Genomic DNA, 25,910 nt, shown 5'->3' on the forward strand with positions numbered 1-25,910 from the left:
CTATTTCCTTTCCCATGTTAGGGAAATTTTCTACTATAATCTCTTCAAATATTTTCTCAGGTCCTTTCTCTCTCTCTTCTCCTTCTGGGACCCCTATAATGCGAACCTTGTTGCATTTAATGTTATCCCAGAGGTCTCTTAGGCTGTCTTAATTTCTTTTCATTCTTTTTTCTTTATTCTGTTCTGCAGCAGTGAATTCCTCCATTCTGTCTTCCAGGTCACTTGTCCGTTCTTCTGCCTCAGTTATTCTGCTATTGATTCCTTCTAGTGTATTTTTCATTTCAGTTATTGTATTGTTCATCTCTGTTTGTTCTTTAATTCTTCTAGGTCTTTGTTAAACATTTCTTGCATCTTCTCCATCTTTGCCTCCATTGTTTTTCCGAGGTCCTGGTTCATCTTCACTATCATTATTCTGAATTCTTTTTCTGGAAGGTTGCTTATCTCTACCTCATTGAGTTGTTTTCCTGGGGTTTTATCTTGTTACTTCATCTGGTACATAGCCCTCTGTCTTTTCATCTTGTGTATCTTTCTGTGAATGTGGTTTTTGTTCCACAGGCTGCAGGATTGTAGTTCTTCTTGCTTCTGCTGTCTGTCCTCTGGTGGATGAGGCTATCTAAGAGGCTTGTGCAGGCTTCCTGATGGGAGGGATTTGTGGTGGGTAGAGCTGGGTGTTGCTCTGTTGGGCAGAGCTCAGTAAAACTTTAATCCGCTTGACTGCTGATGGGTGGGCTGGGTTACCTCCTTGTTGGTTGTTTGGCCTGAGGCAACCCAACCCTGGAGCCTACCTGGGCTCTTTGGTGGGGCTAATGGCAGCCTCTGGGCGGGCTCACGCCAAGGAGTACTTCCCAGAACTTCTGCTGCCAGTGTCCTTGTCCCCACGGTGTGCCACAGCCCCTCCCTGCCTCTGCAGGAGACCCTCCAACACTAGCAGGTAGGTCTGGTTCAGTCTCCCCAGGGGTCACTGCCTCTTCTCCTGGGTCCTGATGCGCACACTACTTTTTGTGTGCCCTCCAAGAGTGGAGTCTCTCTTTCCCCCAGTCCTGTCGAAGTCCTGCAATCAAACCCACTAGGCTTCAAAGTCTGATTCTCTAGGAATTCCTCCCTCTGTTGCCGGGCCCCCATGTTGGGAAGCCTGATGTGGGGCTCAGAACCTTCACTCCAGTGGGTGGACTTCTATGGTATAAGTGTTCTCCAGTCTGTGAGTCACCCACCCAGCAGTTATGGGACTTGATTTTACTGTGACTGCGCCCCTCCTACCGTCTCATTGTGGCTTCTCGTTTGTCTTTGGTTGTGGGTATCTTTTTTGGTGAGTTGCAGTGTCTTCCTGTCGATGATTGCCCAGCCGCTAGTTGTGATTCTGGTGTTCTCGCTAGAGGGAGTGAGAGCACGTCCTTCTACTCCACCATCTTCGTTCAGGCTCCTGGAGGCTTTTGATGACAGCTTTCTGGGGATGGTTGGAAGGTGCTGCCAGCAGGCAGTGGGACAGATGAGATGACAACTCTCGAATCCTAGGCACACCGAGAAATCCAGGGCTCTGGAAGGGTATGGAAGTTCATCAGGCACTTTTGGAGCCCATGCTTTCCTTTGCTGATCAGACAGAAGACACATTTTGGTTTCAAAGAGTGCTTTCACTTCCTCCTTGATCCAGGAAGTGGGTGGAAGTCAGGACAGCTGAGGTGGACCCCTTTCTACTGCTGGCCCTCTTGCATCTTGGTCGGGTCCTTCCCCACAGCAGTGTCCCAGAAGCTCAGGGCCTGAGGGTTGGTCTTCCAGGTCTGTAGCTTTTCCCTTTCTCCAGAGCTGAGCTTTCTGGGGGTGGCTGGGTCTCCTGATTCCCTCTCCTCTCTGCCAGGACCCCAGGCTTCTGAGGCCCTCTGCACCAAAGCTGTGTTCCAGACATCGGAGCTGGAGGAGAGCAATGCCTGGATGGCAGTGAAGGAGGCTCGGATGGAGAACACCATGACCATCAGCCTCACCAACCCTCCCGATGCTGTCATTGGCTGCTACCAGCTGAGCACCAAGGTTTCCTCTCGCCGCAAACACAGTAACCAGAAGCTGGGTGAGTTTGTTCTGCTTTTCAACCCATGGTGCCCAGATAGGAGCTCCTGAGTCCAAGGCTGAGGTTTTCCTGGAAGCTGTCCTTCAGGAAGCCCTGGGAGGCAAGTTAGGGACAGGGAGGTGAATGCCAAGAGCTTGGCAAGAGCTGGCCCAGGAGGAGACAGGCACGGGACAGAGGAAGCTGGTAGCAGATGTTCCAAACCTGCCGTGACAGAGGGACAGGTATTAGTGGGTTCTGGTGTACGGAGGCCAGTGGGCAAGGAGGGGGCCTAATGGCAGGAGAGGCCTAGGATTGGGTAAGAGCCAGGTTTCAGCCACCAGACAGCCTTGGTTTAGTCCCAGCTTTGCTAAGTTGCTTCCCTCTGAGTCTCAGTTTCCTCACCTGTAATATGGGAATAACAGTGCCTACCACTTAGTGTTATGGTGAGAAACCATAGAGCTAATGTTTGTAATATGCAAGGCACATCTTAAGGAGTACTGGGGTCAGTATTCTTATTAAGGGGTAAGTCAGTAAGCAGTAGCCTGGATCAGTATTCTTATTAATGTTTAAGAAATATGAGACTTCCATTGTCATTAAGTCAGGTCACTCGAAAGCATCAGGACTTCTAAATTCCCTCCATCTGGGGTTGGGTTGGGAGTGGTCCCTGCCTGGGGAAAGACTGGCTAGGTGGAGTAGGGCTTGGCCGGGAGGCAGACTGGGAGCCAGCAAGCCCCTCTTGACCTCTCCTGCCCCAGCAGCCTCTAGGCGCCATCCTGCAGCTGAGCCCTGGTGTATCCCTTTCCCCAGGCCAGTGAGGCCAGAGTCCCTGCCCACGCCAGGCCCGACCACTGCCTTTCAGAGGATGATGTGTTTCTGGCCACAGAGGAAAAGAGACAGGAGTACGTACGTGCTCAATGACAGCGGGATCATCTTCCGAGGAGTGGAGAAGCACATCCGAGCCCAAGCCTGGAAATTTGGGCAAGTCTCCAGGGGCCCAGGCCAGAAGGGGGACTGAGAGGCATAAGAGACAGACGGAGGTCTGGGGACATGAGAAAAGTCAGCACAGGAGCCTTCTGTCTGCCCTCTTCTTCCCAGGAGGGACAAGCTGGGCTGACTCTTAGACCAAGTCCACTTCTCCAGTCTCTACTACTAGTTGTGCTGGGTCCTTGGGAAGGGGTGGTACATTGGATACAAATAAATAGCTTAGACCAGGGGCTCTCAATCTTGAGTGTGCACCAGAAGGCCACCGAGGGCTCGTTAAAACACACACGTGACTGGGCCCCAACCCCCCAAGTTGCTGATTCACTAGGTCTGAGGTGGGGCCTGAGAGTCTGTATTTCTAACAAGTTACCAGGTGCTGCTGCCGTCGCTGGCCTGGAACCACACTTTGAGAGCCACTGGCTTAGATAAGTAGCTACAATACAAGGTGCGATGTTGTGGGAGGGGGCGGAGGCGGTCGGAAAGGTAGAGATGGGAGCAAAGGGAGTTCCGAAGAGCATGAAGGGAAACTCCACCTCAGGGATTGCGGAAGGCTTCATGATATTGAGGTGGAGCCCCCAAAGTCGGGCAGGATCTGGACAGGCAGAGGGAAGGGCAGACAGAGCAGTGGAGGAGGGGAGCCAGAGAGTAGCGGAGGTTCTGTAGAGGAGCTCTGTCTGCCCGGGCTCCGGGCAAGGCGAGAGCCTTGACTGTCAGGCTGAGGAGCTGGGGGTTGAAAGCATCTGGGCCTCAGGGGTTGGGCAGGGATGATATACCAAAGGGGTTAAGGTCCATCTAAGGGTAACCCCATCTCAGCACCCACTTCTTATTGCCACATAGGAAAGTGAGCCCAGGGTTCCCAGACCTTCCCAATTTTCAAAGACCAGAAATCTTAATTTGTATGTGAAAATCCCCCAGTTTTTAAATGTTGTCAACTAAGTCATTTGAAAACATTATGTAAACCAGTGGGGTCGATGTGGCTCCAGAGTCCCAGTTTATCATGAACTTTACTGTGGTTCGTGGGGAGCCATGGGCCTACTGAACAGGGGAGGGAGGTGATTAAGGCTGAGCTTCTGGTTTCCAGTGACTCTTTGAAAGAGGGTTTTTGAGACTTGGGTGTGCTCTGTTGTGTCCCTGGAGGGGGGTGGAAGGGTGGGCAGGGGGGTAGGCAAACTCCCTGCACAATACAAGTGACTGACTAGGGGAGGGTCGTGAGAGGGTCTGAAGTGTAGGTGTGGCTCTGGCCTCTAAGAGCAGCCTCTCTGGAGACAGTTTGAGGAGGACATCCTGAACATCTGCTTCTGCATCCTGGACCGAAGCCCTAGTCACCAAGATGACCCAGCCACCGAAGTGTCCCACCGCCACGACCCCATCTACGTCACTGGAGCCATCAGCGCCATGGTAAGGAGCCCCACTATCCCTGCATGCACACTCCCTTGTGGATCCCCGGGCCAACTCCAGGGCCACACCCTAAGATTTTTCCCAGCACCTCTTGTTTTAATTCTCTATTGCTGCATAACAAATCACCCCAAAACTCAGTGGTATAAAACGGCCATTTACTATGCTGAAAACTCTGCAAATCAGGGTCTTGGTCAGGGCACCGTGAGGACAGAACACCTCTGTTCCAAGCTGCTTCAGCTGGGTGTGTCTGAATGGCTGCAGATGTCTGGGATGGTTTGATAGGACCATATATCTAGGGCATTGGTTCCAGCAGTCAGTGTTTCCTTGGTTCTCATCCATGCTGTGTCTGCTGGAAGTGGAATGCCCAGGTGGCTTGCTCACTCTCATGTCTGGCCCCTGGGCTGGGATGGTTGGAAGAGCTGGGTCTGGCCAGTCATCGTTCTGTGTCTCCATGCAGCCTTTCCACATGGCTAGGTTGGGCTTCCTCACGGCATGGCAGTCTCAGGGTAATCAGACAAGGCAGCTGGCTTCTCCCCAAGTGATTATTCTAAAATTAAGTGGAAGCTGCCAGTCTCATAAAGCCTGGGCCTGGAAACAGACACAGCATCACTTCCACCATGGTCATTAATCAAAGCAGTCACAGGCCAACCCAGATTCAGGGAGAGGGTACACAGAACCACCTCGCTGTGAGAAGAGTGCCATCTTTAATCTGTTACATGCCAGTGCTTCCTCCTCAGAAGGTAGCCAGAGGGCCTACTAGCTCTCTCTATAACAAGTAGGTGTTAAGATCAGTGGGTGGGTAACTGTGATTCCAAAAATGGGCAAAGCTGTTTTTCTCATATTTGATACTCTCAATTCCTGAAGACTTCAGAGAGATGTTGGAGCACAGAGAATCAAAAGCAGTGACCAGACCCAAACAGTAGAGTGGTACAACCCTGTGGGATAGCGGTACAGGCTCCCAAGTCAAAGTCCTGAACTCCTGAACCCCTTTTGCTAACTTGCTGTGCTATTTGAGCAAGTTCCCTAACCTCTATGAATCTCAGTTTCCTCATCTGAAAAAAAAAGGAAATAATAGAACCTATATCATAGACTTAAAAGATTAATATAGTGTGTGCTAAGCCCTTAGAATAGTGTCTGGCACACGGTAAACATTTAATGAATGTTAAGGGTCTCTATAACTATCATTACCACCAACAGTCCCCAAAAACAGATTACTTAAAACAGGAAATGCTCTAAAACTGAATATGATTTTCAGCAATAGAGCATCCCAATGGAAGGTAACTGAAAATGATAAATGGTACCTGGGTGGCCCAAAGTTGGAGATGATTTTATGATGGCAAAGTTCCTGAAGAGGGAAGCCCTGCCTGGTGGTGGACTTTTGGCCTCCTCTGCCCAGGTGAACAGCAACAACGACCAGGGCGTGGTACAAGGCCGGTGGCAGGGCAAGTACGGTGGCGGCACCAGCCCACTGCACTGGCGTGGCAGCGTGGCCATTCTGCACAAGTCGTTCAAGGGCAGGTTCAAGCCAGTCAGATACGGCCAGTGCTGGGTCTTCGCTGGAGTCATGTGTACAGGTACCCTGGGAAAGAAGTTCCCCAACCCCTAGTCAGCTCAGTTTGCATTTGTTTCCATATATTTGCATAGGCATCCCTCCCCCCCACCACAAAAAAATCTTTCTTTATTAGTGATGGGGAAATAGAAGTCTGGGTAATGAAGAGAGAAACCAGATCCCTCTTTTATGTGACTTTTGGTCTTTTATTTTACAGGAGTCCCACCTCACGAGCCCATTGAGTGCCCTTGAGTGAGTCTTGTGGTCCTGGGTCCTCAGTCCCTACAGGCTATTATGGCTATTATAGGGTTATTATATGGCTTCCAAGGTCCTGCCAGCCTCAGAGCCCATCTATTCAAATGGGGGGTGGTGGTGGTGGTGACTCTAGAAGTCCCCTGAGAGAATGTACAGGAGATGGAGGTGTTTCTCAGAGTGGAGACGAGAGTCGGACCCGGCAAAGACAGGGAAGGGGCTGTGGCCAGACCTGAGGCAGGCGGCCTGCTAGGTGAGGCCACACCACCCCTCCCTGAGTCTGGGGTCCCGGCCTGTCCTGGAGTCTTGCAAGCATCCTGCTCTTCACTCCTTGGGTGCTTGGGGATTGCGACACGGGTTGTGTCCAAATTTAACTTGGCGCATGACATGGGCAGGAACCTGAGTGTGGGCAAGCATGTGGACTCCTTCGGGCAGACGCTGGAGGACTTGATGGAGGACAGCACGTGGTGGGTCCTCAGCCTCTGGCTCCCGGGGCGCCCTGAGGCCCTCCCAGATGGAGCCCAGCTCCACTGAGTCTGAGCCAGTTCTGGAAGGGGTGACAGGTGCCCAGCAGAGGGGGTGGTCCCGAGCAGGGTGACTCCTCTTCTGAGATACAGGGGTCTTTGGACACATGACTCAGAAGCCAAGAGGGGGGGCTCAGGATTTGACAGCCTTGTACCCCCGGCTCTCTGCTCTTCAGGGCTATGAGCCCTCCCCTAGACACCTGTGACTTGCAGGTGGGGCCAAGACCCGCCCCTGCAGAGTCACCTCTGTGGCTGGCTCCTGCTCTCTGTCAGCTGCCTGTGCACTGAGCTGTGTCTCAGGTGGGAAACAAGCTCCTTTCTCAGCTCAAACAAAACTCTTGGCACAAAGCTTTACAAAATTCATTTTGATTTGATTTTTTAAAGTAGGAGATACATTCCTGTGCTTTAATATTCAAAAGGTACAGAATGGGCTACAGTGTAAGTCTCCCTCTCTCCATTGCCAGCTTCCCCATCCTCCTTCTGGACACAACACCAGAGAGAAGCCCTGCCCCAGGGGCACACATATGCACAATCCCCACACACCCCCACTTTCCCTCACTTAATATCGGCAGCATAATGTAAACTGTTCATTTGGCTCTACATGGAACAATTCCATATCGGTACATACAAGGTTTCCTTTCTTTTTTTTCTAAATTAATTATTTATTTATTTATTTTATTTTTGGTTGCGTTGGGTCTTCGTTGCTGCGCGCGGGCTTTCTCTAGTTGTGGCGAGCGGGGACTACTCCGTTGTGGTGCGCGGGCTTCTCATTGAGGTGGCTTCTCTTTTTGCAGAGCACAGGCTCTAGACGCGCGGGCTTCAGTAGTTGTGGCGCACGGGCTCAGTAGTTGTGGCTCGCGGGCTCTAGAGCACAGGCTCAGTAGTTGTGGTGCACAGGCTTAGCTGCTCCGTGGCATGTGGGATCTTCCTCCACCAGGGCTCGAACCTGTGTCCCCTGCATTGGCAGGTGGGTTCTTAACCAATGCACCACCAGGGAAGTCCCCTTATTTTTTATAGTGTTTTAAAATTAGTAACACCGTGCCCAGTGAGCACCTCGTCTATGCCAGGCCCAGTTGTGCTGCACATGCAGGCTGACCTCATTTTATTACTCTTCTTTTTATTATGCTTCACAGACATTGCATTTTTTTACAAATTGAAGGTTTGTGGCAACCTTGTGGCAAGCAAGTCTATTGGCCTCATTTTTCCAACAGCTTCATTAAAGTATGTACATTGATTTTTTAGACGTAATGCTATTGCACACTTAATAGATTACAGCATACTGTAAGCATAACTTTTATATGCACTGGGAAACCAAAAAGTTTGTGTGACTTGCTTTATTGCTGTATCCACATTTTATCCACATGTAGTGGTCTGGAACCTAATCCACAATATCTCCAAGGTGTACCTGTGTACTAATTCATTCCTCCAAACAACCTTGTGAGCAAGCTAGTATTATTAGCTCTATTTTGTAGAGGAGGAAACCAAGGCACAGAGAGGTTAAGTAACTTGTCTAAGGCCACACAGCTAGTGAGTGGAAGAGAAGTTACAAACCTGTCCTGCCTTTCAACTGTACAGCAAAACCATTGTTTATCTAACCACCTCACATGGCTGGACCAAATATTTGCCTTTACAAACAAGGCTTTTGGAAAACCAAAAAGAGGAGAAGGAAAGGGGAGAAGAGAGGCAGAGAGATGGTCTGAGGCTGGACATCAGCTTGGGGGGAAGGGGTCCTGGGCATGTTCCCCTGGGGGTGGCTGAAGGACATTCTTAAGAAGAGGGCTGCTGAGGCTGGCTGTGTTTCCTTCTGTACTATGTGCTCTTCACTATTCCCCTGCTCTTTAGAAAGTCGGCTTTTCTTGGCAACTTGCACATGTATGAAAAGACATTCGGACAAGGTTATTCATGGAAGCCTTGTGGATACGGGAGCTCCAAAAAAAATTGCATTCTTCTCTTTATGCAGAACGGACAGACCCTTCTTTTTGTTTGGGGGATCTCTGTCGCTATACAGGTCATCCATGTTCTCCCTTTCACCCCCAAATGCTTTTCACAATATTTTCCCAAAGAAGAGTTTGGAGGCCAGAGTAAAGACACCAGCCCAGGCCAAGAAGCATTTCTCTCTGCTGCTTCTTTACTGTGTGACCTTGTGCAAATGATGTCACTTTTCCTAATCTCATATTCTCATCTTTAACATAAGAGACTTAAAGCCTAAACCAAGGCCTACAGAACTCTGCAAAATATGAAACCTACCTACCCCCGTGCTTGCCGTAGGCCAGAGATATACTTTCTGTTCCTTGAACACACTAAGTTTTTTCTTGTCTCAAGAGCCTTTGCACATGCTGTTCCTTCTGTCTGGAACACTGTTCCTTTCACTCTTCCTATGGGTAATTCTTTCCACTTTAAGTCTCATCTTAGATGTCATTTACCTAGAGTAGGTCTCCAGCAGTTATTCCCTAACTCAAGCTCCTCTCTTTCTTCACAGCATTTATTATTACTTTATTGTTTTATTTATTTGTTTATTTATTATTATTTATTGTTACTTTATTGTTTTATTTATCTGCTTACTTAATTTTGCCTGTCTCCTTATCTTTCTCCTTTGTTAGAATGTAAGCTGCACAAGAACAAGGATCTTCCATCTTATTTGCTGTTGTATTTCTGGACCTTGAACAACAAGTTCTAGATATATAGATATAGATATATAGGTATATATACATACACACACTGTATATTTATACATACAGGTGGACCTCGGAGATAGTGCCGGTTCAGTTCCAGACCCCTTCAATAAAGCAAATATCACAGTAAAGTGAGTCACATGAATTTTTTAATCCAAAAGAGCATATAAAAGTTATGTTTACATTATACTATAGTTTATTAAGCATGCAATAGCATATGTCTAAAAAACAATGTACATACCTTAATTTTTAAATACTTCATTGCTAAATGCTATCATTTGAGCCTTCAGCACGTTGTACTAGTAACATCAAAGATCACTCATCACAGATCACTATAACAAATACAATAATAATGAAAACGTTTGAAATATTGCAAGAGTTACCAAAATGTGACACAGAGAGACATGAAGCGAGCAAATGCTATTGGGAAAACAGGGCAGATAGACTTCCTTGAGGAAGGGTTGCCATAAACTCTCAGTGTGTAAAAAACGCAATATCTACAAAGTGCAATAAGTGAAGTGCAATGAAAAAAGGTCTGCCTGTACCTATATGAATGCTAGGTGCTCTATCAGTACAGTTGATGAACGGTTCACAAAATTCAGCCACAGAGCAGGGCCCAGGGCCTGGCTGGCAGCAGGAACTTTCCCTCTCCGGGGACGCCTCTCAGCTCACCGGAGGCCACCCTGCCCCATCCTCTCTCTGTGGCAGGAATTTCCATGTCTGGAATGAGAGCTGGTTTGTCCGGCAGGACCTGGGCCCCTCTTACAATGGTTGGCAGGTCCTGGATGCCACCCCCAGGGAGGAGAGCGAACGTACGGGCTTAGCAGGGCGGGTCCCAGACCCCCGCTTTTGCTCCCCTTGAGCTGCTCACGCCCACCCCTCCTGCGCAGGCGTGTTCCAGTGCGGCCCGGCCTCGGTCACCGGCATCCGCGAGGGCGACGTGCACCTGGCCCACGACGGGCCTTCTGTGTTTGCGGAGGTCAACGCGGACTACGTCACCTGGCTCTGGAATGAGGATGAAGCCGGGCGCGTGTGTCCTCAGACACTAAGTACTAAGAAGATCGGGAGGTGCCTCAGCACTAAGGCAGCGACTCCCGCGTGGACATCACCAGCCTCTACAAGTATCCGGAAGGTAAGGGCGTATAGCGGCCTCCATCAACCTCCCCAGTGACCCGGCTGCTGCAGAGGGACAACCGCGGGCCGCCCTGGGGCCGGGCCCTTTCCCATATGATGTGGTGGTGATAGCCTCCTTCAATACTGTCTCTGAGATTGAGCCAAGTCCTTTTAGCTTACATTAACAGCTTCCTCTGTTTGCAAGTAGATTTCCCACATCTAACAATATCAATAGATACATTTCCTTTAACATATATGTTCCAGGTACTGTATCAGGTATGCTCACATGTGATAACAATAATTACTAATAATAGTGATGTTAGTAACAGGTATTATTTATTGAACACCTAGGATACATAGCAGTAGGCCCCACGCAAAATAATAATAATAATAGCAGCTCCTGCTTATCATCTGCCAAGGCCTAAGCCATGGTCACTAATTAACGGTCACTGGTTTACTGAAGAGCCTGTACGTGTTGGGGGTACAAAAACAAAACATGTATTTTTTCTGGTCACTGCCTCTAGCTATAAAAAGTCACCCTTTCCCCCTAAATAACAGGTCCCTTAACAATGCTGTGATCTGATCACACATTTTCAGCTATTCCTGCTTGTTAAAGGAATGTTATTTGGGTAATCAAGACTTCAAGTTCAAACTTGAATCAGAGCTAGTCTCCTCCCCTCCTCTGAGGATGAACTGGAGCGGTGACCCCAGAAGTTTGCTGTAATGGAGGGGCACCAGCTCTGGCTGCCTCCCGCCCCCGCAGTTTACCCTCTAGGGTGGTGGTTTGCAACGCACTGGAGTCACCGGGGGCACAGATTGAACAACAATTACTTTTTGCTCAGGATTCTGTGAGTCAGCTATGTGGGCTGTGCTCAGCTGAGATGGCTCGTCTGCTCCACGTGGTGTCTGCTGGGATCTCAAATTTATCTGGGGCCTCAGATGGGACTGCTGGGCTGGCTGGGCCTCTCACGCTCCAGTAGCCAGCGCTGGCTTGTCCACGTGGCAGCAACATGCTCAGCAGGTAAGAATGAAAGCTGCAAGGTCTCTCAAGGCCTCACTCAGAACTTACTATGTTACTTTTGCCACTTTCTGTTGGTCAAGCAACAAACACCACCCCAGATTGAAGGGGCAGGAAGTACACTCTACATCTTAATAGGAAGACTTGCAAAGAAAGTATTATGGCCATTTTAATCTACCACAACAGCCCTGACTGCACCCTGACTAAGTGAATTGCGGTCTCTAGAGGGTGTGGCCCAGCCATCAGGACTTTTAAAAGCTCCCCAGGCGATTCCAATGTGCAGCCAATGTTGAGAACACCGGTCTAAGTCTTCTGGTGTGTTAGGCCAAGAAGGAGGAGGAGAGAAGAGTGGAAATGCCTTTGACGTCAGGGAGCGAGGATTCAGTGCCCTAAGGCAGGCGGGTGCTGCTGCCCTAGTTATTCCGTAGCTCAGGGAGGACAGGTGGTGGCTCCGTTACAGCCTGCTGCCTTGGGACTCACTCCTGTGCTGTCCCCAGGCACTGCTGATTTCTTGAGACATTGCCCCCCTCTTGCAGTGGAGCCCCTCCCACCCCACTGGCAGTCACACAGCTTCCCTCTGATGCATGGAAGTTTTTGTCCCCAGATTCTGGAGGAGGTTTGCAAGGCTGTGGCCCCCACACTCATCTAGATGCTGTGACCCCTCCAAAGCTGGTGGGGAGAGTTCTTGATGGGCTGTTACTCACCTGCCATCTCCCTTCAGTTCTCTCCTCTGTGCTCAGGGAACACACGGCTCAATAAGCAGACCTCCCACAAGGATGAAATGCCATCTTCCCCTTCCTGTAGGCACTCTGCCAGTCTTTACCGGCCAGCTCCTTCCTGCAGGCACCCCTAAACTTTAACATTGATTCTTTCAAACACCCCCCAACACACACACACACACACACACACACACATTCCCCCAGTTCCTTCTCTAGGAACATGGCCCTTGACGTTGATGACCTTCTCTTCCTCACTGTCTCAGGGTGGGCAGTGAGGGGTGGTAGGTGGTAAGGCCTCTTCCAAACTGCTGCTTCTCTCCTAAGTCCTTCATGTTGATGCCTGGTCCCATCGGCTGGGAGTTTCTAAAACTTAGAATACAGGATCTTTGAGGTCTCTTATCCTAAGCTTTAGCCATGGCCACATGAGAAATCAACATCCTGTTACAAGATGCCAATAACAGTAGTCACCACTACTGAGTCCCACTGTGGGCTGGCCGTGTTCACATGTTATTTAATTCTATTATTTAACAAATGCTTATAAAGCAGTTCCCACAAGCTTCTAAGGTAGACGCTGGTATAACATTTATTTGATAGAGGAAAAAGCAGAGGTACACAGAGGGAAGTGGACTCAGTGAAGGGACACAGCCAGTGAGTAGCGAGTCTGGCTCTGGAGCCCATGCTCTTCCTTTACGCTTGGCTGCACTATCTAATTATAATATTATCTACTGTTAATTGCCCACCGTGGGGCAAGTGATTTTACACCTAGGTTAATAATAATAATAGCATCTAAATATTGTTAAGCATGGTGATAAGCAATGTCTGCACATTATTTCATTTAATATTCATAAAAACCCCATCTTACATAGGAAGGTTAAGTAACTTCCCCAAGTTTCCAAAACCTAGAAGAGCTGGAATGCTAACCAGAGCCTCTGTGTAATCTCAGAGCCTCTGCCTCGCCACTCTGCTAGACTGCTCCTCTCTTCCATGAGTGCCCACAATGTGCCATGTGCCATGCCAGGTTCTTTTATGTGCTCAAGAAATATAACACCCCTAAGTGTCAGGCATGATTTAGAGGCAGGAAGCAAGTTGAAGCATAGGAAGGTTAAGTAACTTCCCCAAGTTTCCAAAACCTAGAAGAGCTGGAATGCTAACCAGAGCCTCTGTGTAATCTCAGAGCCTCTGCCTCGCCACTCTGCTAGACTGCTCCTCTCTTCCATGAGTGCCCACAATGTGCCATGTGCCATGCCAGGTTCTTTTATGTGCTCAAGAAATATAACACCCCTAAGTGTCAGGCATGATTTAGAGGCAGGGGAGAAAGAGAAGTGCCCAGAGGATTCACCATCTGGTGAGCAGACAGCATCAGGATGGTACAGGGTGATCAGCTGTCCTGTGTTGGGGAGGCCAGAAGGCTGAGGAAGCACAGAGGACAGGTTGCTAACCAGCCAGGGAGGAGAGGGCAAGAAGAACATCCCATGGGAAGGGATCCTGAAGGGAGTAGATTTAGCCAGGAGATGAAGGGTTGGGAAGGCATTCCAGGAGAGGACCGTATGCATCTTGATTCCAGATTCACTGTAAGCAATGCTGTTCATACAAGCCACGGGTATCCCATTCCTGTGGATGAAATGACAGGGCCTGTCTGCTTGCTCCATCCACCGAAGCAGGATACATGATAGAGCAGATTCAGAGCCCTTGGGGACAATGTGTTTTGCCGCTACCCCTGAGTCAGCCTGGATGCTGAGCAAAGAGGAACCAGCCTTCCAAGCAAAGGAAACTGTGTACAAAAAACGCAGTGGCCGTCCTCAGATTCAGGTGGGCTTTCTGCAACAGGCTTCAGAGTAGAGTGGAGGAAGGCAGCTTCCCCCGCTAACCTTCAGGCAGAGGCACTGAATACAGAGGCAAGATCTTAGTCAGAGGCTGGTGCCAGGGGTTTGCAGGGGAGCCAGGTTGGCAGTTCAGCCATCTGCCTCTGGGCCTGCCTGTTAGCTTCTTAGGGATTCCATAACAAATTACCACAAATGTAGCAGCTTAAACCATCAGAAAGTTATTCTCTTGCAGTTCTAGAGGCCAGAAGTTCAAATTCAAGGTTTAGCAGGGCCATACTCCCTCCAAAGGCTCTAGGGGAGAATCCTTCCTTGATTCTTCCAGCTGCTGATGGCCCCTGCATTCTTTGGCTTGTGGCTGCATCACTCCAGTTTCTGCCTCCACATGGCCTTCTTTCTTCCTATGTGCCTCAAATCTCCATTTCCTTTCTCTTACAATGACATCAATCATTGACTTTAGGTCCCACCATAAATCCAGGGTGATCTTATCCCAGGATACTTAATTAATCTACAAAGGCCCTATTTCCAAATAAGGTTATATTCACAGGTACCAGGGGTTAGGACTTGGACATACCATTTAGGGGGACACTATTCTGCCTACTACAGCCTGTGAGGTGGGGAAGACCAAGCACCTGCTGATCAGGGCCCGGCCAGCCAGCCAGGCAGAGGACAGCACATCCAGTGGCTGTGGGGCTGGAGCTGAGAGGCTGATCCACAGAGACCCAGTGACCAGACCCCAGCGAACTCCCCTTCCACCCTCTCTCTCCCTCTCTGTTACTCTGCTGTCTGTCTCTTTCTACACTTCTCTGCTGTGCCCTTCTCCCTCCCTTCCTTCTTGCATTTAGTGGGTCCCCCCAAATGCCAGGTAGGAGAGTGGACAAGATGAACAGGAAAGCAGACAGTCCCAGCACAGCGTGTTGCTGTCCGCCTGCCAAGGTACAAAATGGCCAAGGGAACAGCATGGAGGAAGGCACAGCTTTTTCAGGCAATAGCAAGTGTGAAAGGGTCATTGGAGGCTCTTTTATACCTAAAGGACTTTGCACAGGGTGCTTTCTCTGCCTGGGAAGGTCCTGCTGACTTCATCCCAAGTCTGCCTGATGAGGGGTCTCAGGACCCTACTGGCTTCCTTCTAAGTACATATCACAATCTGATATTTGCTTGAATCTTTATTCTTTCCCCACCAACTTGACTGTGAGTTCTGGTATGGCTGGAAACCTGACTATTTTGTCTTCTGCTATATCTCCAGCTCCTGTTTCAGTATCTACCACATAGTGATGCACAATATGGATTCGTATGAATGCAGGCTGATAGCACATAATGGGCTTTGAATGCCTAAGGACTTTGATCCGTATGTCGGAGGGCCTTGCTTTATTGATTGTAAGACTGGCTTATGTTATGAGATACATGAGGCACATTTTCACATTTCTCTATCTTGATATATATTTATTGAACATCTGCTGTGTGCCAGGTATGCAGAGAGCAAAACATATATGACCCTTGCCTTAAAGGGGCTAACATTCTAGTGGGGCAGTTAGAAGTTAAGAAAAAGTAAAATAAATAGTATCTCAGACAGTGATAAGTATTCTGGGGGAAAATAAAGCAGAGAAGGAGTTTAGGAACAGATTGGGAGGAAGTGAACATTTGTCATTAAAATCAGGTGATCACTAACAGATATCTATAGAAGACCCATCCAATAGCAGCAGAATACAAATTCTTGGCAAGTCCAAATAGAACATAATCCAGAATTGACCATATGCTCATCCATAAAACAAACCTTAGAAATTTTAAAGGATTGAAATCATACAAAATATATTCTCTGATCACAATGGAATAAGCTTAGAAATCAAAATCAGAAAGGAATTTGGGGAATTCACAAATATGTGGAAATTAAGCAATACATACACCTAAATAATCAGTGGGTCAAAGAAGAAATCACAGTGAAATTAGAAAATATTTTGAGATGAAAGTAAATGAAAACACAATATGCCAAAATTTATGAGGCGAGGTAAAGCAGTACCTAGAGGGAACCTTATAGCTGTAAATACCTATATTAAAGAAGAGGGATCTCAAGTAAATAACCTAACCTTCCACCTTAAGAAACTAGAAAAAGTAGAAACTAGAAAAAGTAGAGCAAATAAAACCCAAAGAAAACAGAAAGAGGAAATAAGAAAGATTAGAGCGGAAATAAATAAAAAACAATGAAGAAAATCAATAAAACCAAAAGTTGGTTTTTTTAAAAGATCAACAAAACTGACAAATCTTTAGCTAGACAGAGAGAAGACTCATATTACTAAGGTCAGAGAGGACATCACTACCAACCTTACAAAAAAATTATAAGAGGTGTGGCAAAAAAATAACTAATTGGTCTTTGTCCCCAGTTCCTGGGCATGGCTCCTAAAAACCCTTGGAATCTCTGGAGTGATGAGTGTCTTTTGTATGGAAATGAGATGACAGGTGGCTGGGGGTCCCCAGGTAGCTCAGGATGGGGCTGGTTACCAAAAAGGCCAAAACCATGCTTAGAAGATTAGAACTTTACACTTCACCTCAACCTCTGGGGATGGGAAAGGGACAGGAGATTGAGTTAAATGCCAATGGCCAATAATTTAATCAATCATGCCTATATAATTAAACTGCCATAAAACCCCCTAAACACCTGGTGCAGAGAGCTACCAGGTTGGCGAACACATCCAGGGGCTAAGAGGGTTACCCTCCCAAAAAGGGCATGGAAGCTCCATGCTACCTCCCCCCTCCCTCTACCTTGCCCTGTGTTTCTTCTGTTTATCTCTTCTATTTGGCTATTCCTAGGTTATATCCTTTAATATAAATTGGTAATAGTAACTAAACTGTTTTTCTGTTCTGTGAACTGCTCTAGCAAATTACTGAACCTGGAGCTGGGACCGTCATGGTAACCCCCAATTTGTAACCAAGTCAAACAGAAGTGTAGGTAACTTGGGCACCCAATACTTGTGACTGGTGTCTGAACTGCGGGCAGTCTTGGACTGAGCCTTTAAATCTGTGGAATCTGACATTAACTCCAGGTAGTTAGTGTCTGGATTGAATTCAAATGCAGGACAGCCAGGTGGTGATCAGAGAGTTGGAGAGTTGGTTGGTGTGGAAAACTCCCACACTTCTGGTGTCAGAAGAGTTGTGAATAAAACAGTTCATTAGGATACAGAATGAACAACTATTTACCAACATATTAGATAACTTTAGATAAAATGGACAAATTCCTCTAAGAATTACCAAAACTGCCTCAGGAAGAATTAGAAAATCTGAATAGATTTATAATAAGTAAAGAGATTGAAGTAGTAATTTAAAACTTCCTACAAAGAAAAGACCAGGCCTATATGATGTCACTGGTGAATTCTACCAAGCATTAAAAGAAGAATTAATACCAATTCTTCACAAACTCCTCCCCCAAAAATAGGAGGGAACATTTCCCAATTGGTTCTATGAGGTTAGTAGTATCCTGATAGCAAAACCAAATAATGACACCACAAGAAAAGAAAACTAGAGATCAATATCCCTTATGAACATAGAAGCAAAAATTGTCAACAAAAATACTAGCAAAGTGAATCCAGCAACACATAAAAAGGATTATATGCCATGACCAAGGGTTTATTACAGGAATGCAAGGTGGGTTTAACATTGAAAACTAATTAATGTAATTCACCATATCAATAGAAAAACCAGACAAAAACCACATGATCATCTCAATAGATGCAGAAAAATATTTAACAATATCCAACACACCTTCATGATAAAAATGCTCAACAAATTAAGGATAGAAGTGAACTTAGCCTGATAAAAGTCTTCTACAGGTTAACATCATATTTAATGGTAAAAGATTGAATGCTTTCCCCCTAAGATGAGGAAAAGACAATGTTGTACACCATTGCCATTTTGTTCAACATTGTGATGGAAGTATTAGCCAAGGAAATTAGTCAAGAAAAAAATAAAGATCTTTTCAGCAGTGTTGGGAAAACTGGATATCAACATGTAAAAGAATGAAGTTGAACCCTTACCTTACACCATACACAAAAATTAACTCAAAGTGGATCAAAGACATAAATGTAAGACCTAAAACTATAAAACTCTTAACAGGAAACATAGGAGAAAATCTTCATGACATTGAATTTGGCAGTGATTTCTTGGATATGACACCAACGGCAAAGGTTAAAAAAGAAAGACAAATTGGACCTCATCAAACTTTTGTGACATTATCAACAGAGGAAACCTGTAGAATAGAAGGAAATATTTTCAAATCACATATCTGAAAAGAGGTTAATATCCAGAATATATAGACAACTCTAAACACTCAACAGCAAAAAAAAAAAAAAAAAAAAAGCCAAAAAAATGGGCAAAAGATTGAATAGACATTTCTCCAAACAGGGGATACAAATGGCCAATAAGCACATGAAAAGATGCTCACATCACTGATCATTATGAAAATGAAAATGAAAACCACAATGAGATACCACCTCATACCCATTAGGGTGGCTACTATCACAGAAGGAAAGAAGTCAGGAAGGAAAGAAAGAGGAAAGGAAGAAAGGGACGGAGGAGGAGAGGGAAGAAGAAAGTAAGAAAAGCACAATTGTTGATAAGGATGTGGAGAAATTAGAACACGTGCACTGTTGCTGGGATTTTTAAATGGTGCAGCCACTGTGGAAAACAGTATTGGAGTTCTTCATAATATTAAAAATATAATTATCAGATGATCCAGCAATTCCACTTCTGAATATATACCCAAAAGAACTGAAAACAGGGACTTGAAGAGATATTACACCCATGTTCATAGCAGCATTATTCACAATAGCTAAAAAAACATGGAAGCAACCCAAGTGTCCATCAAGAGATGAATGGATAAACAAAATGCTGTATATACATACAATGGAATATTATTCAACCTTAAAAAGGAAGGAAATTCTGACACATGCTACAAATGGATGAAGCTTTGAAGGCATGATGCTAATGAAATAAGCCAGTCCCACATGGACAAATGCCATACAATTCCACTTGTATGCGGTATCTAGAGTAGTGAAATTCTTAAAGACAAGAAGTAGAATGGTGGATGCCAGTGGCTGGGAGAGGAGGGATGGGAAGTTATTGTTTAATGAACACAGAGTTTCAGTTTTGCAAGATGAAAAGAGTTCTGGAAATGGATGATGGTGAAGATAGCACAACAATAGGAATATACCTAATGCCACTGAAGTGCACACTTAAAAATGGTTAAGATGGTAAATTTTATATTATGTATATTTTACCATAATTTTTTAAAAAATAAAAAGAAGAAAAACTAAAGTAAAAGAAAGAAAGGGAAGGAAGGGAGGAGGGGAGGGAGGGAGGGAAAGTAAAGAAATAGAAAAATTTCCAGATTTGCAAGGAAGAGGTAAAACTATCTCTGTTTGCACATGATATGATCTTGTATATATAAAATCCTAAGGAATCCACTAAAAGTTATTAGAGACAATAAATGAGTTCAGAAAAATTGTAGAACACACGATCAATTTTTAAAAATTAGTTGTATTTCAGGACACTAGCAATGTATAATCTGAAAATGAAATTAAGAAAACAAATCCATTTACAATAGCATCAAAAATAATAAAATACGTAACAATAAATTTAACAAAAGAAGAGCAAGACTAGTACACTGAAAACTACAAAACATTGTTGAAAGAAATTAAAGACTTCAATAAATGGAAAGACATCCCATTTTCATGGATTGAAAGATTATTTTTCTAAGGTGGTAATGTCCCAAAATTGACCTACAGAATCCATGAAACCCCTATTAAGTTCCAGCTAAGTTTTTTCCAAAATTGACAAGCTGTTCCTAAAATTCACTTGGAAATTCAAGGGACCCAGAATAGCCAAAACAATCTTGGAAAAGAAGAACAAAGTTGGAGGGCTCAAACTTCCCAAATTCAAAACTTACTATAAATATACAATAACCCAGATAGTGTGATACTGGCATAAGAATGGACATATAGATCAATGAAATAGAATCAGGAGTCCAGAAATAAACTCTTAAAATTATGTTTAATTGATTTTGACAAGGGTGCCAAGACAATTCAGTGGGGAAAGAATGAGAATAGTCTTTTCAACAGATGGTGCTGGGACCACTAATTATCCACATGCACAGAATAAAATGGGCCTCCTACATCACACAGTACCCCAAAATTAACTCAAATGGATCATTGACCTATATCAAAGAGCTAAAATTACAAGCTTTTAGAAGAAAACAGGAGTTAATCTTCATGAGCTTGAGTTAAACAGAACCTTTTTGGATATGACATCAAGAGCATAAATGACAGAAGAAAAACTTGATAAATCAGACTTCATCAAAATTAAAAACTTGTACTACAAATGATACCATCAAGAAAGAAGCCCACAGAACAGAAAATATTTGCAAATCATGTATCTAATAAGGGACTTGTATCCATAATATATAAATAATTCTTATAGCTCAATAATAAATAGATAAATAACCCAATTTTTAAATGGACAAAGGATTTGAAAGACCTTTCTCCAAGGACAATATACAAATGACCAATAAACATGAAAAGGTGCTTGGCATCATTAATCATCAGGGAAATGCAAATCAAAACCACAACAACATACCACTTCATATCCACTAGAACTGCTATAATCAAAAAGACAGACAATAAGAGTTGGTGAGATTGTGGAGCAACTGGAACACTCGTACATTGCTGGTGGGAATATAAAATGGTGCAAGCACCTTGGAAAACAGTTTGACACTTCCTCACAACGTTAAACACAGAGTTAACATAACAACCTAGCAGATGCACTTCTAGGTATACACCCAAAAGAAATGAAAACAAACATCCACCCAAAAACTTGTACATGAACATTCATAGCAACATTATTCAAAATACCTAGAGTGGAAGCAACCGTAACATCCATCAGTGGATAAATAAAATGTGGTCTGTCCATACAATGGAGTATTATTCAGCAATAAAAAGGAATCAAGTACCGATGTATGCTACAACATGGATGAACCCTAAAAATATTATGTTAAGTGAAAAAAAGCCAGTCGCAAAGGACCACACATTGTATGATTCTCTTTATATGAAATGCCCAGAATAGGCAAATTAGAAATTAAATTAACAGTTACCTAGGGCTAGGGGTGGGGAAGGGAGGAACGGGAAGTGACTGCTAATGGTTACAGAGTTTCTTTGGGGTGACAGAAATTGTTTTGAAATTAGATTGTGGTGATGGGTGCACGACTCTGTGAATGTACTAAAAAACATTGGCTTGTAACCTTTACACCGGTGGATTGCTTGTTATGGAATTAACGTATATCTGAATAAAGCTGTATTTAAAAATCAGGTGGCCAGAGAAGCCCTCCCTGAGAAACTGACTTTAGAAGTTTTGGCAGGGAAATGAAACATTTTCTTAGTAAAAATATATTATGAGTACATTATGGAATAGAATGAACAATTCACAAACATTTTAATAATAAAACATGACATGTTAAAGAACCTTTAGGTCCACATGTGTCCCTTCAAGCCCAGGTCACACAGTAGAGAGGTACCTGGGGAACGTTTGATAAGGAGCACAGCATAGGGTTCAAGGAGGGAATCAGAACTATCAGAGTTGGATCTTGGAAGGATCAGGGTGGAAAAAGGACTAGAGTGGGCATGCAGCCCACGTCCTCAGGAAGGGAGGGGCATTATTGAGCACTGTGCTTGGGGCCTAGCTTTTGCACCTCTTGTCCTCACTTCATAGATGGGACACTGAGACTTGGAGGGACTGGGTAATGATAATAGTAAAAAAAGGTCCACAGTCACCTAGTGGCAAACTGATCTGATGGTGAGACGTTTTGTACAGTGGTTTGAGGGGAAAATAATGATGGGAGAAGGGGGCAGATTCCAGAGATCAACGAGGATGCTTAGCAGAACTTGCTGTCTGATCAGCTGTGAGTGGTAAAGATGAGGGAAGAGTCAAGGACACATCCAGTTTCCAGTTTGTACATTGGGTGAACGGTGGGTGAATGGTGGAGCTGTTTGTTGAAATGGGGAATGCTGCCAGGCAGAAGATGGCATGCTTGGTTGGGGTGGAGGCACCTATGGAACATCCTGGGGGTGAGGTGGGGGCTGTCAGGTTGTGTATTGATCTGGAGATCAAAAAAGAGAGAGAGAGGTCTGTGCTAGCAACAGGGTAAGTGAGTGATCAGGGTTCCTAAACTCACGTGTCTTCAGGAGCTTGCAGATGGCATGCCGTGAGTGCAGCAGGCCAGCGGGAGAATTACAGGTGGAGACCATGGAGAACCAGCAAGTACACTCCCTTCCAAAGAGAGCACTCCTTACTCAGCTCTAGACCATGACTACCATGTAGAGAGTGGGAAGGGAGCATGATTAAGAACATGGAAGTTGGAGCCAGACTGCCTGGGTTCAAATTCCAACTCCCTTACAAGTTGCTTTACTTCTCTGTACCTTGGGTTTCTTATCTGTAAAATGGGGATGATAATATAGTACCTTCCTCCTGGGCGAAAAAAATATATATATATGTGTGTGTGTGTGTGTGTGTGTGTGTGTACATATGTGTGTGTATCACCTAGAACTACAGTGCCTGGCATATAGCAAGTCTACAAAAGTGTCAGCTATCATTATCATATGAGACTTAAGATCCAGCTATCAGAGGGGCTACAAATCTCTAATGCTATGTGAAATTTACTAACCTGAAGTTGTTGGCAACTGATTAAAATTTTATTTAAATAGTCAAGAATCAAACACAATGCATATGGATGAGGTCTGCATATGGCTCTTGAGCTTCCAATTTGAGACCTCCGACAGCCATGGTAAATTAAAGTGGGGATGGAGTGGTCGTTTTGCCTAGAGAAAACGGAAAATGAGACGAGCTGGCCCTGGGACAGGTGGTAGAGGAGAGAATGCCTGTCTCATGATGTCCGATGCCCTGCATGATCCCAGAAGGAGAGACAGGTGTACAGCAAGACCATGAAGAAGCTGTTAAGAGTGGAAGCCTCTGGAAGGAGGACCCAGGTCCACAGTGTGGGCAGCCATGGTCTCTGGCATGATGACCTCCTGGAGCCTGCCACTAAGCCCAGCATCACTGGAAAGTTCAAGGTGCTGGAGCTGTCGGTGCTGGGCCATGACCTGAGGCTGGTCCTTTTCTTGGCTAACCTCACCTCCCGGGTCCAGCGGGTCCAAGTCAACATGAGCGGCGCTACCATCCTTTACACCCGCAGGCTGGTGGCAGAGATCCTGCACGAATCCCATGCAGTGAAGCTGAGGCCAGAAGAAGATAATAACACCACAGCTGGGTGGGACCTGGTTGGCCCAGCTCCTTTTCCAGGAGGGTTGGGGTTGGGGGCATACTTCCCAGCATCCTACATTCATTTCCAGGAAAGAAAGGGATATTTCTGAGCATTTGGAGATGAGAAAACTGAGGTTCAGAGGGGCTGAATAATGAAGATAGTAATAAAAATACACAATCATCCAGTGGCAAACATATAATGGTCAGGTGATCCCACTTAGTATGAATACTTACACACTGAATAAATACCTGCTGGGAGCATTTCATAGTATGTGGAATATGCCCTGTGTTACCTTTCTAAAATCCAACAAATTTCAGAGCTCATCTGGCTCCAGGTATTTGGTGTGAGAGGAATGGACCAGTAAGAGATGTTTATTAAGTGCCTACATGTGCCAGGCCCTGTCCCAAGAATTCTGCAGGCATCAGCTACAACCCATAACCACCCTCAAGCCTCTCCCCTCCCCTTTCCTCCCATATTCTTCCTCTGTCCCTCTCTCTCTCTCTCCCCTGCCCCACGACCACATACATTCTGAAGGATTCGATTAAACAAAGACATTGTTCCTCTGAACCAGTTTCAGCTAAGTGAAACCTTGTGTGTTTTGACAGCATATGAAAATATGTGAAGGAGGTGTCACACATTTTTTGCTTTTCTGTCACTTATTTTTCACAAAATCTAAATCACAAAATAAGACTTCACAAGGAAATGTTAATATACACTTTCTCCTGGCTTTTTTCATATTAAAAGTAATACAGCTATGTAGGGGAAAGCAGGAGCAAGATGGCAGAATAGATGGATGTGTGCTCACTCCTTCCTGTGAAAGCACCGGAATCACAACTAACTGCTGAACAACATCGACAGGAAGACACTGAAACTCACCAAAAAACATACCCCACATCCAAAGACAAAGGAGAAGCCACAGTGAGACAGTAAGAGGGGAGCAATCACAATAAAATCAAATCTGTAACTGCTGAGTGGGTGATTCACAAGCTGGAGAACACATATACCACAGAAGTCCACCCACTGAAGTGAAGGTACTGAGCCCCACATCAGGCTTCCCAACCTGGGGGTCCGGCAACGGGAGGAGGAAATCCTAGAGAATCAGGCTTTGAAGCCTAGTGAGATTTGATTGCAGAACTTTGATAGGACTAGGGGAAACAGAGACTCCACTCTTGGAGGGCACACACAAAGTAGTGGTAGCATCGGGATGAAGGGGAAGGAGCAGTGACCCCATAAGAGACTGAACCAGACCTACCTGCTAGTGTTGGAGGGTCTCCTGCAGAGGCGGGGGGTGGCTGTGGCTCACCGTGAGGACAAGGACACTGGCAGAAGAACATGAGGGAAGTACTCCTTGGCATGAGCCCTCCCAGAGTCCACCATTAGCCCCACCAAAGAGCCAGGTAGGCTCCAGTGTTGGGTTGTTTCAGGCCAAACAACCAACAAGGAGGTAACCCAGCCCCACCCATCAGCAGAGAAGCAGATTAAAGTTTTACTGAGCTCTGCTCACTAGAGCAACACCCAGCTCTACCCACCACCAGTCCCTCCCATCAGGAAACTTGTACAAGCCTCTTAGATAGCCTCATCCACCAGAGGGCAGACAGCAAAAGCAAGAAGAACTACAATCCGCAGCCTGTGGAACAAAAACCACATTCACAGAAAGATAGACAAGATGAAAAAACAGAGGGCTATGTACCAGATGAAGGAACAAATAAAACCCCAGTAAAACAACTGAATGAAGTGGATATAGCCAACCTTCCAGAAAAAGAATTCAGAATAATGGTAGTGAAGATGATCCAGGACCTCGGAAAAAGAATGGAGGCAAAGATTGAGAAGATGCAAGAAATGTTTAACAAAGACCTAGAAGAATTAAAGAACAAATACCTAGAAAATTAAAGAACAAACAAACAGAGATGAACGATACAATAACTGAAATGAAAAATGCACTAGAAGGAAACAATAGCAGAATAACTGAGGCAGAAGAACGGATAAGAGACGAAAATATTTGAAGAGATTATAGTCAAACACTTCCCTAACATGGGAAAGGAATAGCCACCCAAGTCCAGGAAACACAGAGAGTCCCAGGCAGGATAAACCCAAGGAGAAACACGCCAAGACACATAGTAATCAAATTGGCAAAAAAAGACAAAGAAATATTATTGAAAACAACAAGAGAAAAATGACAAGTAATATACAAGGGAACTCCCATGAGTGGAAGAGCTGATTCCTCAGCAGAAACTCTACAAGCCAGAAGGGAGTGGCATGATATATTTAAAGTGATGAAAGGGAAGAAACTACAACCAAGATTACTCTACCCGGCAAAGATCTCATTCAGATTTGACAGAGAAATCAAAAGCTTTACAGACAAGCAAAAGCTGAGAGAATTCAGCACCACCAAACCAGCTCTACAACAAGCAATAAAGGAACTTCTGTAAGTGGGACACAGAAGAGAAGAAAAGGACCTACAAAAACAAACCCATAACAATTAAGAAAATGGTCATAGGAACATACATATCGATAATTACCTTAAATGT

The 25,910-nt window shown here is 45.3% G+C and overlaps 1 protein-coding gene across 1 annotated transcript in view; it reads left to right on the top strand.

Annotated features, from left to right (window-relative positions):
* TGM6 (transglutaminase 6) overlaps positions 1-25,910 on the top strand; it is a 64,322-nt gene that overhangs the window by 31,984 nt on the left and 6,428 nt on the right. The window contains 10 exon segments of the mRNA XM_024117124.2: positions 1,853-2,109; positions 2,900-2,938; positions 2,940-3,020; positions 4,289-4,417; positions 5,814-5,991; positions 6,523-6,685; positions 10,123-10,226; positions 10,305-10,493; positions 10,496-10,554; positions 23,036-23,372. Coding sequence (XP_023972892.2) covers positions 1,853-2,109; positions 2,900-2,938; positions 2,940-3,020; positions 4,289-4,417; positions 5,814-5,991; positions 6,523-6,685; positions 10,123-10,226; positions 10,305-10,493; positions 10,496-10,554; positions 23,036-23,372 — 1,536 coding nt within the window.

The sequence above is a fragment of the Physeter macrocephalus genome, chromosome 14 (genome assembly GCF_002837175.3).
Source record: "Physeter macrocephalus isolate SW-GA chromosome 14, ASM283717v5, whole genome shotgun sequence".
Classification (NCBI taxonomy): Eukaryota; Metazoa; Chordata; class Mammalia; order Artiodactyla; family Physeteridae; genus Physeter; species Physeter macrocephalus.